The sequence below is a fragment of the Mirounga leonina genome, unplaced genomic scaffold (genome assembly GCF_011800145.1).
Source record: "Mirounga leonina isolate KUSES-001 unplaced genomic scaffold, KU_Mleo_1.0 Mir_418, whole genome shotgun sequence".
In the NCBI taxonomy this organism is placed as follows: Eukaryota; Metazoa; Chordata; class Mammalia; order Carnivora; family Phocidae; genus Mirounga; species Mirounga leonina.
The window spans coordinates 20730196-20745879 of record NW_023270739.1 but is presented as its reverse complement, the minus strand read 5'-3'; the positions used below and the strand labels follow the sequence as shown (position 1 = coordinate 20745879).

At 36.3% G+C, this 15684-nt stretch overlaps 1 protein-coding gene across 4 annotated transcripts in view; it reads left to right on the top strand.

Annotated features, from left to right (window-relative positions):
• Positions 1 to 15684, top strand: part of NEDD1 (NEDD1 gamma-tubulin ring complex targeting factor) — a 50372-nt gene that overhangs the window by 11996 nt on the left and 22692 nt on the right. For all 4 annotated transcript variants that reach the window (XM_034987786.1, XM_034987785.1, XM_034987788.1 and 1 more), the window contains one exon: positions 1526 to 1666. In XM_034987786.1, coding sequence (XP_034843677.1) covers positions 1526 to 1666 — 141 coding nt within the window. The remainder of the gene's footprint in view (positions 1 to 1525; positions 1667 to 15684) is intronic.

Here is a 15684-nt window from a genome sequence, read left to right as displayed (position 1 = left end):
TTTAAAGTCATAGAAATTGTATTGGACCCCATGTTCGTAATTTTCCAAGTGGGAACAATGAACTAAATGTCCACTCTCTTTTTTTCTTCTCATCAGACATTTTTTCCTTGGGATAGCAATTTTTTCTTTGATTTAAGTAAGGAATAAAGTGTAAAGATACCTTCAGACATGCTCAAAGGGCCATTTGAAAACATTGGATTATAAGTGGAATATTATAGCTACTATTTATGATATTACATTAATCTAATTATTAGATGCAAAAGTTAGTTTATTTATATTAAGATACAACAGCAAACTGTTAAAATATACTTCTAACCCTGATCAGTTTTCTTTCCTTTTTTTTCTTTTTAAAGATTTTATTTATTTATTTGACAGAGAGAGACACAGCGAGAGAGGGAACACAAGCAGGGGGAGTGGGAGAGGGAGAAGCAGGCTTCCTGCGGAGCAGAGAGCCCGATGCGGGGCTCAATCCCAGGACCCTGGGATTCTGACCTGAGCCAAGGCAGACGCTTAATGACTGAGCCACCCAGGCGCCCCCCTGATCCACTTTTCTATGCTCCTGCTAGATATCTCTAATTTGATGTTGGAAAATACAGTGCTTGTGAACCCAGTTTGTTTAAAACCAGTTTTGTTTCCTCAAAGTGGATTCCCCTTTGGATTGGGAGACAACCTAGTATAGAGAGGGAAATAGGCTTTGGGCTTTGACCTGGAATTGAATCTTGGATCTGCCACTTAGTAGTTATGTGAGCTTGCACAGATTTCTTAACCTTTCTGTGCCTCATGTAGTGAACTCATCTATAAATGAGAAAAGTGACCTTGCCTCCCAGGATTCTTCTAAGGATTAATAAGAATTCATAATGTTCCCAGCAAATGGAAACAGCTGCTGTCGTCTCTCAGCCATGCCTTGCTTCTTCTGGCTTTGGGGCTTTTGTTTTTGCTCTCTTCCATTTTGTGTGTCTGGTTTCTTTCCCCTTCCCCTACTTATTGTTTATTTTTTCTCTAAGGTCGAACTCAAGCTTTATGTCTTCCCCACAGCTTCTTCTGTCAACTTAGGTCACAGTAATGCCTCTTTCTCTTTCCTAGGACACTTTGCCTCTACTACTCATCTAGCATTCCTTCTGCCATTTTCATGTTAATTTAAATGTCCTGTCTTTTCCATTGAACAGTGATACTTTCAAGGCCAGGGACTCTCATAATAGTCAACTTGCAATAAATGTTAATTGTCAGTGGAAGGTAGACATATTGCCATCTAGAAAATTACCTTTCCCTTTTGTCTCTTGTTTCAGAGTGCCTGATCATTATTACAGTTATAAAAACTAAGTCTCTGTTCCCTGAGAAGACTTGGTGTTGATCAAATAGTTTCCTACTCATTTGAGTAATTTTTTTTTAGGTTATTTGAGGAAAATGTTAAAGCAGATATTAAATTCACAAATACATAATATTTACCAAAAATGAAATTTACAAAAACATGAAAATGTGCGGTGTGAAGGTTATGTGGTAGTGTACTTACTTTCATTTCTTTCAGGATCATAAAGATGAAGTAACTTGTGTCACATACAATTGGAATGACTGCTACATTGCTTCTGGATCTCTCAGTGGTGAAATTATTTTGCACAGTGTAACCACTAATTTATCTAGTACTCCCTTTGGCCATGGCAGTAACCAGGTACAGTATGCATTTATTCAAATCAGAGTTGATAAGGTAGATTTTGAATTATCTTACATAAGACAGTGAATTTTAAGTTTTCAAAATTAAGTATTTTAAATTTGCATTTAGCTTGCTTAAAAAACTTAGAGCTAGCTGTTTTTTAATGGTATTCTTTAAAAATGTTCAAATAAGGTAATTCATACTGGATTATGTTGCCTACATGAGTTCAGTTATGCCATTGAGTAGTCACATGCTCCTAGAATATAACTCTATATGGCAAAATATAAACAGTTGTTGGGTAGGTTAAATCTGATATATGGATATTAATCTTTCTATGACATCACAGTTATCGTAGCTCAAACTATGTCAGCTACAAGATAGATACTTCTGTTCAAAAATGCTTTTTGGTGGGCATAGATGGTTGAGTGTGTTTAGGCACAAGGTTTTTGTGTAAGTATATGATAGTCAAAGTCCCAAAGCTTGTTTATGGACTTTCAGGTTAATACCTGAATACCTAAAGTAGTGAGGGAAACTTTATGAAGGAAAATTAGTCAAGTAATTTTTTTCTTTATAAAATATTCATCTGTAAAATTTGTAAAAGAATAAATTCAGTTACTCAAGAAATCTAAGTTTTGGCCAGCTTTCTGTGAAATTCTCTGCAGAAATTTCCAGTGAGGTGCAATCTCTTTCAATCCTTACTTTTTATTATAATCACTTTGGCCTTAACTATTATTAGATAAAATATGGGAGCTATTCACTTTTGAAAAGCAATTTTTGAAATCATGATTTGAATAGTATATATTTAGTGTTTGAGGAAAATTTAATGGATATTAAAAACAAAAAAGTCTTCTCAAGTTCCTTATATGTTGGGGGAATAAAGGAGATAAACATAAATATGATATAGATGATTGATATAAAACAATCTTACGGTGATTCAGAGCAGTGGGAGAACTATCTGGGAATAAAATAGGGAAAAGTGAAGGAGGGAGGATTTCATCTGTATCTAATGCTTAAATGATTTTTATTTTGCTTTTACTACAGTATAAATTGGCTTCTTTGCTAATTGATTCTAATTTGTATTAGGGTTAGCTCTTTACATTCCCACTGTATAGGTGGAACCATGTCTTGTTTCTTTGTCCTCAACCATTATCCAGCTTTGTACTTTATATGGAAAAGATCCTTAATAAATATGTAAATGGATATAGAGATAACAAAGATCTTAATAGGCTAATACAGAACTTTGGGAGAAGGGTATTTTGTATGTAGGAAATCAAAAACACTAAGGAAGGCATATAGGTTTTTATATAGGGCCAATGTGAAAAAAGATTGGAAAGGTAAGTATGAGCATAGTGTTAATGTGGAACTTTGAATGCCAGAACAAAGATTCAGCTTTTATTTTGGAAGGCATTTGAGGAGCTAATCAGAGTTTTTGATTAGTTCAATGTCCAAATCCTAGAAACCTTGAACTAAAAGAAAGCGTTTACAGGTAATTTCACTTTCTGCATTTTATGGATGTGGATAAGTGATTTGCCACAGAGAACGTATTAATACAATCATAAAAGCAGGAAGTAATATTTTTTTTGTCATTCTTTTTTTGGTTATTTGTATTTGATAATGAGACATAAAGCCTAAGCCCATAAACATTGGAACTATTGTGAAAATATCTAATGTTCACATGTCTTGCTTTTTAAGGAAATTAATTTTCTTTCTTCCTTTCCTTTTTTTTTTTTTTAAAGATTTTATTTATTTATTTGAGAGAGAGAGAATGAGAGACAGAGAGCATGAGAGGGAGGAGGGTCAGAGGGAGAAGCAGACTCCCTGCCGAGCAGGGAGCCCGATGGGGGACTCGATCCCGGGACTCCAGGATCATGACCTGAGCCGAAGGCAGTCGCTTAACCAACTGAGCCACCCAGGCGCCCCTCCTATTTTTTTTTTTAAAGATTTTTGATATATTAGAAGCATGACACATTTAGATTAAAAATTCTTGGCTGACTTTTTAGTAACATAAACATTAGGTCAGATACCTACCATGTGAATTCTTATATTTCAGTTTTTATTTTATCTTCTTAGAGAGGTTTTTTTTTTTTTTTTGGTTTGTTTTTATTAAAACCAGACATGAAGGAATAGTTCTGAAAGCATTAGGTTTAGTTCTTGCTCTTGGCTTTATTATGTGCAAAGTATTTAAATTTCTAAAATTGAGATATAATTTAAATAATAAGGGGCATATATCTTAAGTATATAGCTTGATGAATTTTTATATATGTATATACCTGCATAACTACCAGAAGGTATAGAACATTTCTGGCACACCGGAGGACTCCATCTTAACCCTTGCCAGGCACTACCTCATATTTCTTTTTTTTTTTTTTTAAAGATTTTATTTATTTGACAGAGACACAGCGAGAGAGGGAACACAAGCAGGGGGAGTGGGAGAGGGATAAGCAGGCTTCCCGCGGAGCAGGGAACCTGATGCGGGGCTCGATCCCAGGACCCTGGGATCATGACCTGAGCCGAAGGCAGACGCTTAGCGACTGAGCCACCCAGGCACCCCTGCCTCATATTTCTTAAAAGAATTGGATGTGTCTGGTTTCTTCTAGTCTTCACTGTTTGCCTTGTTGCGTGGAATAGTAGTTCATACTGTTTTACTGCTGTGTCATTTTCCATTATATGAATATGTCACAGTCTGTTGATGGACATTTGTGTTGTTTCTAGTTTTTAGCTATTACAATAAAACTTCTGTGAATATTCTTTGTGAATGTCTTTTTGTGGACTTATGTTTTCATTTGTCTTGAGTAAATACTCAGAAATAGACTTGCTTAGGTCTTAGTGTAGGCATCATGCTTTATTAAAAAATGCCAAAAAGCTTTCTAAAGTACTTGAGCCATTTTACACTTCTACCAGCAATGTTTGTGAGATGCAGTTGCTCCACATTTTTGCTAATACCAAGTATTGTTTATCTTATTAGTTATAACAATTTTGATGGTTGTGTAGTGGTACCTCATTGTGGTTTTAATTTGCATTTCTGCATGCCGGATGTGTTGAGTGTATTTTCATATGCCTTCTTTTGTGAAGTGACTGTTCAAGTCTGTTCCTCCTTCTTGTATTTTGTTACTTGTGTTTTTTTTCTGATAGATTTATAGTTTATTATATGTTCCAGATTGAGTAATTTTTTGGGTATGCATGCTGCATATATCGTCTTTTAGTCTACAGCTGGCCTTTTAACTCTAATGCCTCCTTCCTGGGATCGAGCCCCATATCTGGCTCTCTGCTCCACTGGAGGCCTGCTTCTCCCTCTCCCACTCTCCCTGCTTGTGTTCCTGCTCTCGCTCTCTCTCTCTCTCTGTCAAATAAATAAATGGAATCTTAAAAAAAAAAAAATGAACAGAAGTTCTTAAATTTAATGAAACCTAGTCTAGTATATCACTTTCACTTATAGATGCTCTTTTTTGTGTCCTCTTGAAAAAATCTTGCTCACCCCAAGGTCTTAAAAATAGTGTCCTTTTGTTTTCTTTTGGATTAAAGCTTTATTGTTTTACCATTTTTGTTTTACCTTTAGATAAAGCTTTATTTTTTTACCTTTCCCATTTATGTCTCTTATCATCCATTTCAAATTAATTTCTGTGTATGGTGTGAGATAAGGGTTCAGCTTTCCAGACAGGTGTATAATTACGTCAGCATTACTCATTGCAAAGACCATCCTATTGCCACTGGGGTGACTGTAGGTGGTGAGAGGGTTTGGAGAGCATCCCAGGCAGAGGTTATCACCTTCATAGGATCCTTACTACCATTTCCTGTGTTTCAAGCACTGTGATTATTGCTTTATGTTACATTTTCTTGTTTAATCTTTGCTACTCCCTTGTGAGATATATGTTACAATTTTTTTTCATTTTTTAATTTTTCATTTTACAAATGAGGACTTTTAGATGGCAAGACTTTTAACTATTTTGAAGATCTGTTCATTAAGAGTGGTAGCACTGTTTTCTTTGGGATCTCTTTCTAGCTCAGAGGCAGCTGAATGTATAAAGATTTGAGAATCCGAAGCTTCTGGAAACTTTGCAGTCTTCTCTTGCCACTTTAAAGATATTTTAAAATTCTAGGTGATAGGTCACTGTATGGTTGGTTTTCAAAGGATTTTCATTGATTATTTGCATAGCAAAACTGAATTTAAATTATTTTCTAGTTGAGGAAAACAGTAATGCTGTAGGCTTATCTCTTGTGTAAGGTCACATGAGATCTTCATGTGTCTGCTGCCTCCTGCTAGCACAAGTCGGCATCTCCATAGGATCGTTGGTATAGTTCTGTATCGCAGGTCCCACATTTATTTGGAGAGCTAGCTGTGTGAACCTGGGCAAGTTACTTAACTCTCAAGCCTCCTTTTCTTTATCTGTAAGTGAGAATGCAAATATACTTTCAGTAGAGTCTTGTTTTTTTGTTTGTTTTGAGGGCTAAATGAGATGCTGAGTGTGTTTAGCATCGTTCCTAACATTTGGTAAGAGATCAGTGAACTTCAGTGAGCTTTTAATGAATAATCATATTAAATCATTAAAATAACTTTTGTGATTTACTTTCCCAAACTGGTTTGCGTATGTATCTTTAGGTTTAATGAGTTCCCTCTAAACCCTTGCTAATTTTCCAGTTGTAACTTGACCTCAGTAATCATGTTTTGTGTGTTTGACTTAGAAAAAGGAGAGCATTAAAGAAAGTGAAGAAATTGAACTGGAGTATTTTAATTTTTCCCCCTTCCCTGGAACAAATGTTTGTATGTTTTGTGTACTGTATTATTTAACTTTTCCTCTGTACCTTTAACACAGAGTACATGGGCTAGGAAATACCATTTGGTCGCTGTGTAACTATGCAATTTCAGTTTTTTTAGTGAAGAAAGTCACAGTTTTCATGATTCTGCATACTTATATTTCCCTTTTATCAGCATTGTAATTGGAATCTTTGGAGTGGTGTTATTTTGTTTTGTTTTTTTCCTCTACAAATGATTTTGTTATGGTGTATTTTTTTTTTTTTTTTAAGATTTTATTTATTTGACAGAGAGAGACACAGCGAGAGAGGGGAACACAAGCAGGGGGAGTGGGAGAGGGAGAAGCAGGCTCCCAGCCGAGCAGGGAGCCCAATGCAGGGCTCGATCCCAGGACCCTGGAATCATGACCTGAGCCGAAGGCAGATGCTTAATGACTGAGCCACCCAGGCGCCCCATGTTATGGTGTATTTTATCTGTTGGTGACTAGAGGCATAGAATTGCCACTTGAGCATTCATTTAGATTTCTTAAAATTCATTTAAGACTTCAAACATATTAAATATTCATTTCTTAAATTTAAACAATGTTCATAAAAATTTTAAGTCTGTCAGAAGATTGACATAATTCAACTCAAATATACTGTTAGCCAGCCCAGTTTTTATGTTGATCAGTTACTATAAGTAGGGTCTGGGTATTGAAAAAATAGTAGATAGGACACATCTAATGATAAAAATAAAAATTTTATTTTTTTAAAAGATTTTAAAATTTATTTTGGCGAGAGAGAGAGAGCACGCACGCATATGTGCACAGGAGCAGGGGGAGGGGCAGCGGGAGAAGCAGGCTCCCCACTGAGCTGTGCAGGGAGCCTGATGGGGGGGCGGGGGATGACTCGATTGATCCCGGACCCTGGGATCATGGCCTGAGTCGAACAGATGCATAACTGAGCCACCCAGGCACCCTAAAATAAAAATTTTAATTTTTGTTTCTATGAACAATCAAGAATTTGAAATATTTAAAAATCATCAGATTGATTTCTTAGCAAAAGTGACAAAAACCTGGAGTGTCATTGAATCTGCATTATACTGAATCTCATATTGGAAATGAGATTGCCTGAATATACTTAGATCCTAACTTTGAAGTGTCTGAGCTGAATTGAAGCTATTAGTTTTATGTGGATCACAGTGTCTTTCTGCAGGAGTGAGGGGGCAGATGTGGGGGGAGGCTTGCGGCCTCTGCAGAACTGCCAGGGCTGACAGACTTTCTAGATTACAGCTGCATGTTGCTGTTTGGCAGGTTCAGCAGCGTAGGCTCACAAATAGGTTAACCTATGTTGCCTTTCCCAAACTGTGGCCCTTTTCAAAACAGTTACAAAGTAGATCTATTTAATGATTCCTTAGACTTAAAAATGATCTTTAAATGCAGCAGGCTATTTGTGAGATTTTAAATATAATGTATTTAAAAAAAAATAATGTATTTCAGTATATGTTAAATAAGTTAATTTTATTCAATGTAATTTTTGACATTTTAGGTATAGATTTTGTAAGTATTAGTAACCATGTTTGGGTACAGAGTCCAAAAATGTAAATAATTCTTAGTTACACTTAAAAATAATAATTATTTTATCAAGAATGAGTTTAATTTTAATTGGATTAACTTGTTTGTCTGGTTATATTTATACCTGAATTTTACCACTCAGAGAGTTTGACTACAAAGCTTTATTTCTAGAATAATGGTGTCCTTGATGTTATATAGGAACATTGATATACAGTGTTTGCATGATAATATGTCCTCCATGTTTTTTCTTTCTCTCTTTTTTTAAATTCTATTTTATTATCTTACGTTAGTCACCATACAATACATCATTAGTTTTTGATGTGGTGATCCACGATTCATTGTTTTCATATAACACCCAGTGCTCCATGCAGTATGCTCCATGTTTTTTCTTAGTATTTGTGTATATTTGTCTAGCCTATCTACTATGTTCTTTAAGCAGTTTTATAATTGACATGTTGGCATAAAATAAACTTCTAATCTATATTTTTAATGTAGATACTTTTTTTTTTTAGTTTCTTTTTTTTTTTTTTAAGATTTTATTTATTTATTCATGAGAGACAGAGAGAGAGAGAGAAGCAGGCTCCCAAGGAGCAGGGAGCCCGATGCGGGACTCGATCCCAGGACCCTGGGATCATGACCTGAGCCGAAGGCAGACGCTTAACCATCTGAGCCACCCAGGCGCCCTAATGTAGATACTTCTTAAAGGCTATTTTTTTCCCTTCTATATCTCTCTTCCAAATTTTCTGTAATGGGAAGAATGTTTTCTTGCAGTGTTTCTATGTATAGCTCTATCTTCCTTCCATACAATTATAATCATTCTGTTGGTCCAGTCTTGTTTTTTGCCTTTTTCATGGTAGTGTTCCATCCCAGGTATTCTCATTTTACTAGTCTTCATAACCATAATTTTTAAAAAGACTTATATATTTATTTTAAGGAGAGAGAGTGCACATGAGTGGTGGGGAAGGGTAGAGGGAGAAGGAGAATCTCAAGCAGACTCCCTGCTGAGTGTGGAGACCAACACACAGAGCTGGATCCCATGACCTGAGATCATGACCTGAGCTGAAATCAAGAATTGGATGCTCAACCTACTGAGCCACCCAGGTGCCCCCATGACCATAATTTTTTAATGGCTCCATAATATTCCATTGTTCAAATGCCACAGTTTAAACATTCCTATATTTTAGATACTTTCCAAAATCTTATAATCACAATGAGCACCATATATTGTTTCCATAAGTATGTGTTTTCTGCTTTTTGACTTTTTCTCTGACATAAATTCTCTTTTGATGTAACTCAGTAGGGGCGCCTGGGTGGCTCAGTCATTAAGCATCTGCCTTCGGCTCAGGTCATGGTCCCAGGGTCCTGGGATCGAGCCCCGCATCAGGCTCTCTGCTCCGCGGGAAGCCTGCTTCTCCCTCTGCCACTCCCCCTGCTTGTGTTCCCTCTCTTGCTGTGTCTCTCTCCCTCTCTATCAAAAAATAAAGAAAATCTTAAAAAAAAAAAAAGAAAAGAAAATGAAAAATGATGTAACTCAGTAGCAGGCTCACATTTTTTTTCCTTGAGGAACTTCAATGTGTTACTCCCATCATTGTTGGTCTCAAATGTCTGATGATAATTTAAGTATTTTTTTCCTTAGAAGTCACTTGTTTCTTTTTTCCTAGATGTCCAAGGATATTTTTTTTTTCTTTGAAGTCCAGTAATTTTGTTAGACTGTGTCTTGGTGTTGGTCACTCTGTATTGCTATTCATAGGGACATGGTGTGCCTCTTTAATATGTAGTTTCAGATCTTTTCTTTCAGGGAAGTTTTCTTGAATTATTGCTTTTAGTGTTTGTTATTTTCCTTATGTTTTCTTTTTTTTCTTTATTAGATCTTGTCTTCACTGATTTATTACTTTCAAATCATTTTAACTTTTTCCTTATTTATAATTTTCAAAAATTCTTTATTTTTTGCCCATCTCTAAGGTGTTATCTGTTGTGTTTATTCATTCTTATATTCCTTTTAAATTAGCCTTCATTTTTGCCGAGACTTCTGAAATTTCTAATTCTTTTCTAAGTTCTAACATCTCATTTCTAAGTTTTCTAATTCTGATTTATATTGTTTTCAATGTCTTGTATCATTTTATTTTCTTGTTGCTCATCTCCTCTGAGAGTTCCTTTCTTCTTGTTCTCATAATAACTTCATATGGGATTTATCTGTGGAGTTAGTTTTCCTGAACTTCTACACAGAGATGGGGTTCAGGGTGTCTTTTCTAGCTTTACAAGCTCCCTCTTGTTTTCAGTTAGTTTTGTTTTTGTTTTAATGGTGACTTGTTTTCTGAGGTTGCCTAGCTTTGTTCCACTCACTTACTTGTATGTGAACTTTTGCCCTCCTTCAGCTCTGTTGACTCCATCCTATTTAGGTTTGCACCTACTCCTAACAGTGTCTCCTTAGTGTGGTGCCCTGACCTGGGAGGTAAGCATCTCATCTGGTCAGTTTGGGGAGTTCATTGCAGCTAAACTTCTCTAGCTCTTCAGACCTTTCTCTAGACCTCTGTATGCAATGCAGCAGATAGTCCTGGTTTCGGCTGAGCTTGTCAAATTGGTCACCATGCTTTTTTTTTTTGAATACCTATTGGCTATTTGGGACTTTTCCTGTTCTCAGCTCTGTCTCAGACTCCCTGTTATTTCCTTCTGCTTCCTTTGCACAGATACTAATATTATGAGGGACTTGTGGCTGCTAATTGTTTGACTTTCTAGCATGTATTTTGGGGCTCGTGAGGATCCCTGATCGTCTAGTTTTGTTGTAAATGTTCATGGGATTTTACTTTTGCTGTCTGGGGTTTGCTGTCTGTCTGTAAAACATACACGCACACAAAGTCATTTAAACTCACTGCGCTGGGGATCCCCAAGACCAGGTTTAATGATTCACTAAAAGAGTACTCACAGAACTCAACATATAATCATACACATGGCTGTGATTTATTACAGTGAAAGGGTACAAAGCAGAATCAGTAAAGAGAAAAGGTGCATGGGGTGAAGTCCTGAGGAAACCAGGTATAAGCTCCGAAGCATCCTCTCTCAGTGGAGAGGAGGTACTTAATTTCCCCAGCATCAAACTGTGACACGTATGAAGCACTGTCTACCAGGGAAGCTCATTAGAGATTCATTGCCCAGAGATTTTAGTGGAGGCTAGTTACCTGGGCACCCTCTATGTAGCATATATTGAAATTCCAAACTCCTAGAAGGAAAGCAGCTGTTCAGCCATGGTGCAGTCATAAACCGTATCTCATACACAAACAGTTTCGGCACAGTGAGCCACTTTTATCAGTCAGTGAGTCGCTCTTATCAGTTAGGGTAGTGGAAACCCTCCCAAAATCCCAGATACCAGCCAAGGGCCAACCTTGAGAAATAGGACTTTCTAAGGATAGGAAGTCCAGGCCTGCACACACACACATATGGGGTTATTCAGAGAGATTTCAGAAACCCTGCCACCGCTGTAACAACTAACTTTTCAGAGTCTTCGAGTTAAAAGGATTTTAAGCAGGACAAATATGTTCAGATTTCCAGTTTTGAAGAGGTTACTGCTGCAGCAATGTGAAGGATGGATATTAAGCTACTGAGAATGGAAGTGGGCAGTACCTCCAGTGATAGTTGATTAGTGCTTGAGACAAGACACTGGGACTTAAGAAGAGGGAGGGGATGGGGATGCCTGGGTGGCTCAGATGGTTAAGCATCTGCCTTCGGCCCAGGTCATGATCCCAGGGTCTTGGGATCAAGCCCCACATCGTACTCCTGGCTCAGCGGGGAGCCTGCTTCTCCCTCTCCCTCTGCCTCTCTCCCTGCTCATGCTCGCTCTCTTTCTGTATCTCTGTGTCTCAAATGAATAAATAAAATCTTAAAAAAGAAAAAAGGGAGGGGATGGAGTTGAAGGGATACTGTGTATATTTATGCATGTGTGTGTGTGTGTGTGTGTCTATATGTATGTCTATATACACACGTATAGTATCTGTTGTATATATAAGTATAGTGTCTAGTATATATATGTATATATACATATATATGTATTTAGGTACATATTACAGATTATAAAGCTATAATAAAATATGAATGGATATTCTTATCTCTGAAGGTAAGGCTTTTCTAAGTATAAGAACAAAGTTATAAGTTAGGGAGACAGACATGATAAATTTAAATGCATAAAAACTTAAAAGTCTGACAAATAGCAATCTTTTAAAAAATTAACAAAATTGAAAGAAAAATGGGGAAATATTTATACTTATGACAGCTTTAATGTCCTTATTATAGTAAGATCAATTGCAAATTAGGATTTAAAAAAATCTTAATAGCCCAATGGAAAATAAGCAAAGTAGATTAATGTGTAATTCATAAAAGAAGGAAGACAGATGGTCACTTAGTATTTTTCAACCAAGAACCTTTAAAGCATGAACAACAGTGAAATACAAATTCTTTCATAAATTAGCAGATTTTAAAAATGATAGTAGTTAGGATACTTGGAAATTGGAAATAACCTAAGTGTCCAACATTAGATTATTTAGATAAATTGATATATATTCATGTATTATCCAGCTGTTGAAATCATGTAGTAGAAAGTATTAGTGACAGTGCTGACTTTATAATAATAAAGTATGATCCCAGGTTTTCTGTTTATACTTACTGAATACACACAAACATACATTCACACAGAAAAATATTTAAACAATAAAACTAAGACTTATTTACAACAAAACTAAATGTTAACCAGGTTTTTTTTGTGGGTGGTAGGATTGTAGATTTTTTTCCTCTCCTTTTGTGTGTGTGTGTGTTTAAGATTTTATTAAAATATTTGAGAGAGAGAAAGAGATAGTGACAGTGATAGTGAGAGAGAGCACAAGTGGGAAGGAGAGGGAGAAGCAGGCTCCCCACTGAGCAGGGAGCCCTACATGGGCCTGGATCTCAGGACTCTGGGATCATGACCTAAGCTGAAGGCAGACACTTAACTGACTAAGCCACCTGAGTGCCCCATGTTTTGTTTTTTTATTTCAAACATTTATGTTTGAAAACTATGGGACCAACAAACTGTGACCCAGTAGCTGACCATTATTTTTGTAAATAAAGTTTTATTGGAACACAGCCATGCTCATTCATATTGCTTTTGCTGTACAACAGCATAAAATATTTACTGCTTGGCCCTTCAAGAAAAAGTTTGCCAACCCTTGATCTATAGTGAGTGATGTACTTTTTATATTTAGAAACATATATTTCTTCACAAGCACATACACTCTTACATAATAATAATGTAAGAAAAAATGGCATTGCTGCTTTTAGGGATGTTTTTCATAAGGTTCTTGGCAATATATTTTTTTTTTCCTTAGAAATGGTTTGAATCTGGAACCAGGTGTAGGGGCTTAATAAGTGCTGCTGGTACTAACATGTATTATTAGTACTTATTTTAAATATAATTTAGTAGATTAATACTTCATTTATCCAGGTCATTGGATAGTCTTTTAATGATACTCTAAAGACATGATGATTTAATAGCTGTAGAAAGGTCAGAAATGTATCAGAGAGATAGAGGGGAGCCATTTAAAGAAATCAGTTTGGCTACTTAAGGGTCTTTTAAAAAACTATGTGTAAAAGATGGTCAAATGGGTACATATACAATGAAGAATGAGTCATGAGCCCCTGAGAATAGTGGCGGCTACGGCTGTGTACACGGCTCTGTGCAGAGATTCTGTTTAATTCTTAGAAGAACTTTGACTGGAAAATAAGAGCGTTTTCTGTCTTGTAGATGAGAACACTGAGGCTTGGAGAGTTTAAGTAATTTACCCAAGACCCTGCAGAGTTTGGCCGAGACCCTGCTTGAATGAAGATTGATGGTTATTGTTAGCCTTTTTTCTTTTCTTAAATAAGGTTGCCAAATAGGTCCACAGAACATGTATGAAGCAATATTTGGAATTTAGGTTTTGACTTAATCAAGAAATGCATTTTTAACTATTTATAAAGTTTCATTATATGAAATAGTAAGCTCCTTTTTCCTTGCTATATTCAAATAGATTCTGGATGACCACCTTCCAGTAGGAATCCTGTGGCTAAGAGGTTGAATTTTATGTACTTCGAGGATCTATGAGGTCTATGTTTTATGGTGTTAGTTTTTTTTTTTTAAGTTCTGCTTGTGTATTTAATCTAAATTTAGATTATATGAAGGACCATAACTATATAAACTCTTTTTTATTCTTATGTTAATCCCCATTATATAAACTCTTAATGTGCTACAGAATTTTTTAAAAAATTAATGTTTTGCTAGGTTGATATGTGACTATAAACATCGCAATTCACTAAGGATCTCTGTGTCTTTTTTTTTTTTTTTTTCCTTTTTAGAGAGAGAGCTTGGGGATGGAGGGAGGGGCCGCGGGAGAGAGAGAACCTCAAGCAGGCTCCATACTCAGCATGGAGGCTGATGCAGGGCTTGATCTCATGACCCTGAGATCATGACCTGAGCCAAAATTAAGAGTCGGACACTTAACCGACTAAGCCACCCAGGCGCCCTCTATGTCTTTTATATAGTCAAGGTCCAAGTAGTTTATTTTTCCTTGAGTGTAGACCAGAGGAAAGATTTTTCTGTTGGAATGGATATACTTTTCCTCAAGAAAAATGGAAAACACAAGCCGATGTTTTCTTTTTGTACTTTAACCGTCTGAAAATGAGGAGCCATATTTAATGCATGACCATAGTAATTATCTCATGTTGGGGTGTCTGGTAACAAATACTCCTTTTGTTTCCTTAGACAGAATTTGTTTTGTATTAATCATAAATATTTTTGTTGTTGAGGGCTGATATATATTATTTTGAAACATCTTAGAAGTAGGTAGTATATGAGTTTTTAATATATAGAAGCTAGTGGTTTCTGAGTGGTTTCTAGTGGTATATAGAAGCTTTTGGAGTATAATAGATTAAACTAGATGGAACAAACAAAAAACCTTCAGATTTGACTTTTGTTTTGTGCCAGATTTATCTGGGACCTATATGTATAGCTACTCTCAGCCTACTAGAGCCTGATTCATTGCTTTATTTGGAACTCTAACTTAACTCTTTGAAAACCAGTTTCCCACTCTTGCAGATTCTACTATTAATTTCTATACTTATATTGCTGTTTCTGTGCAGGGAAAAATTAGCTTAAATGTAAGATACTTAATCCTCAGCTCAGTAAGTGATAATATCAACACAAGTTTGAAAGCAACATTTTAGTAAAAGTAGATAAAATTCATCCACTTTACTTTACTCAAACTGGATCTTTGTTTGTTCTGATCCAGCAGAAGCTAGAAAGAGAGAGTGTCTCCACTGCCCCCAGGGATGAGTGTTTAGAGAAAGGCCAGTATTGCCCTCAGGCTGATGCTTTTGAAAGAAGGATATAGTCCATACCCAGTCTAGAGTGTTGTCAGTTCTTTGTGGTTTACTTAATTTTTTTATTTTGCTTCAAGTGCTAAATTGCCAGTGCATCAAATGCCCAGATTCAAACAAATATATCCAAATATCTAAAATATGTAGAGGGCGCCTGAGTGGCTCAGTCGGTTAAGCGGCTGCCTTCAGCTCAGGTCATGATCCCAGGGTCCTGGGATTGAGCCCACATCGGGCTCCCTGCTGGGCAGAGAGCCTGCTTCTCCCTTTCCCTCTGTCTGCCGCTCTGCCTACTTGTGCTCTCTCTCTATCTCTGTTAAATAAATAAATAAATAAATCTTTAAATAAATAAATAAATAA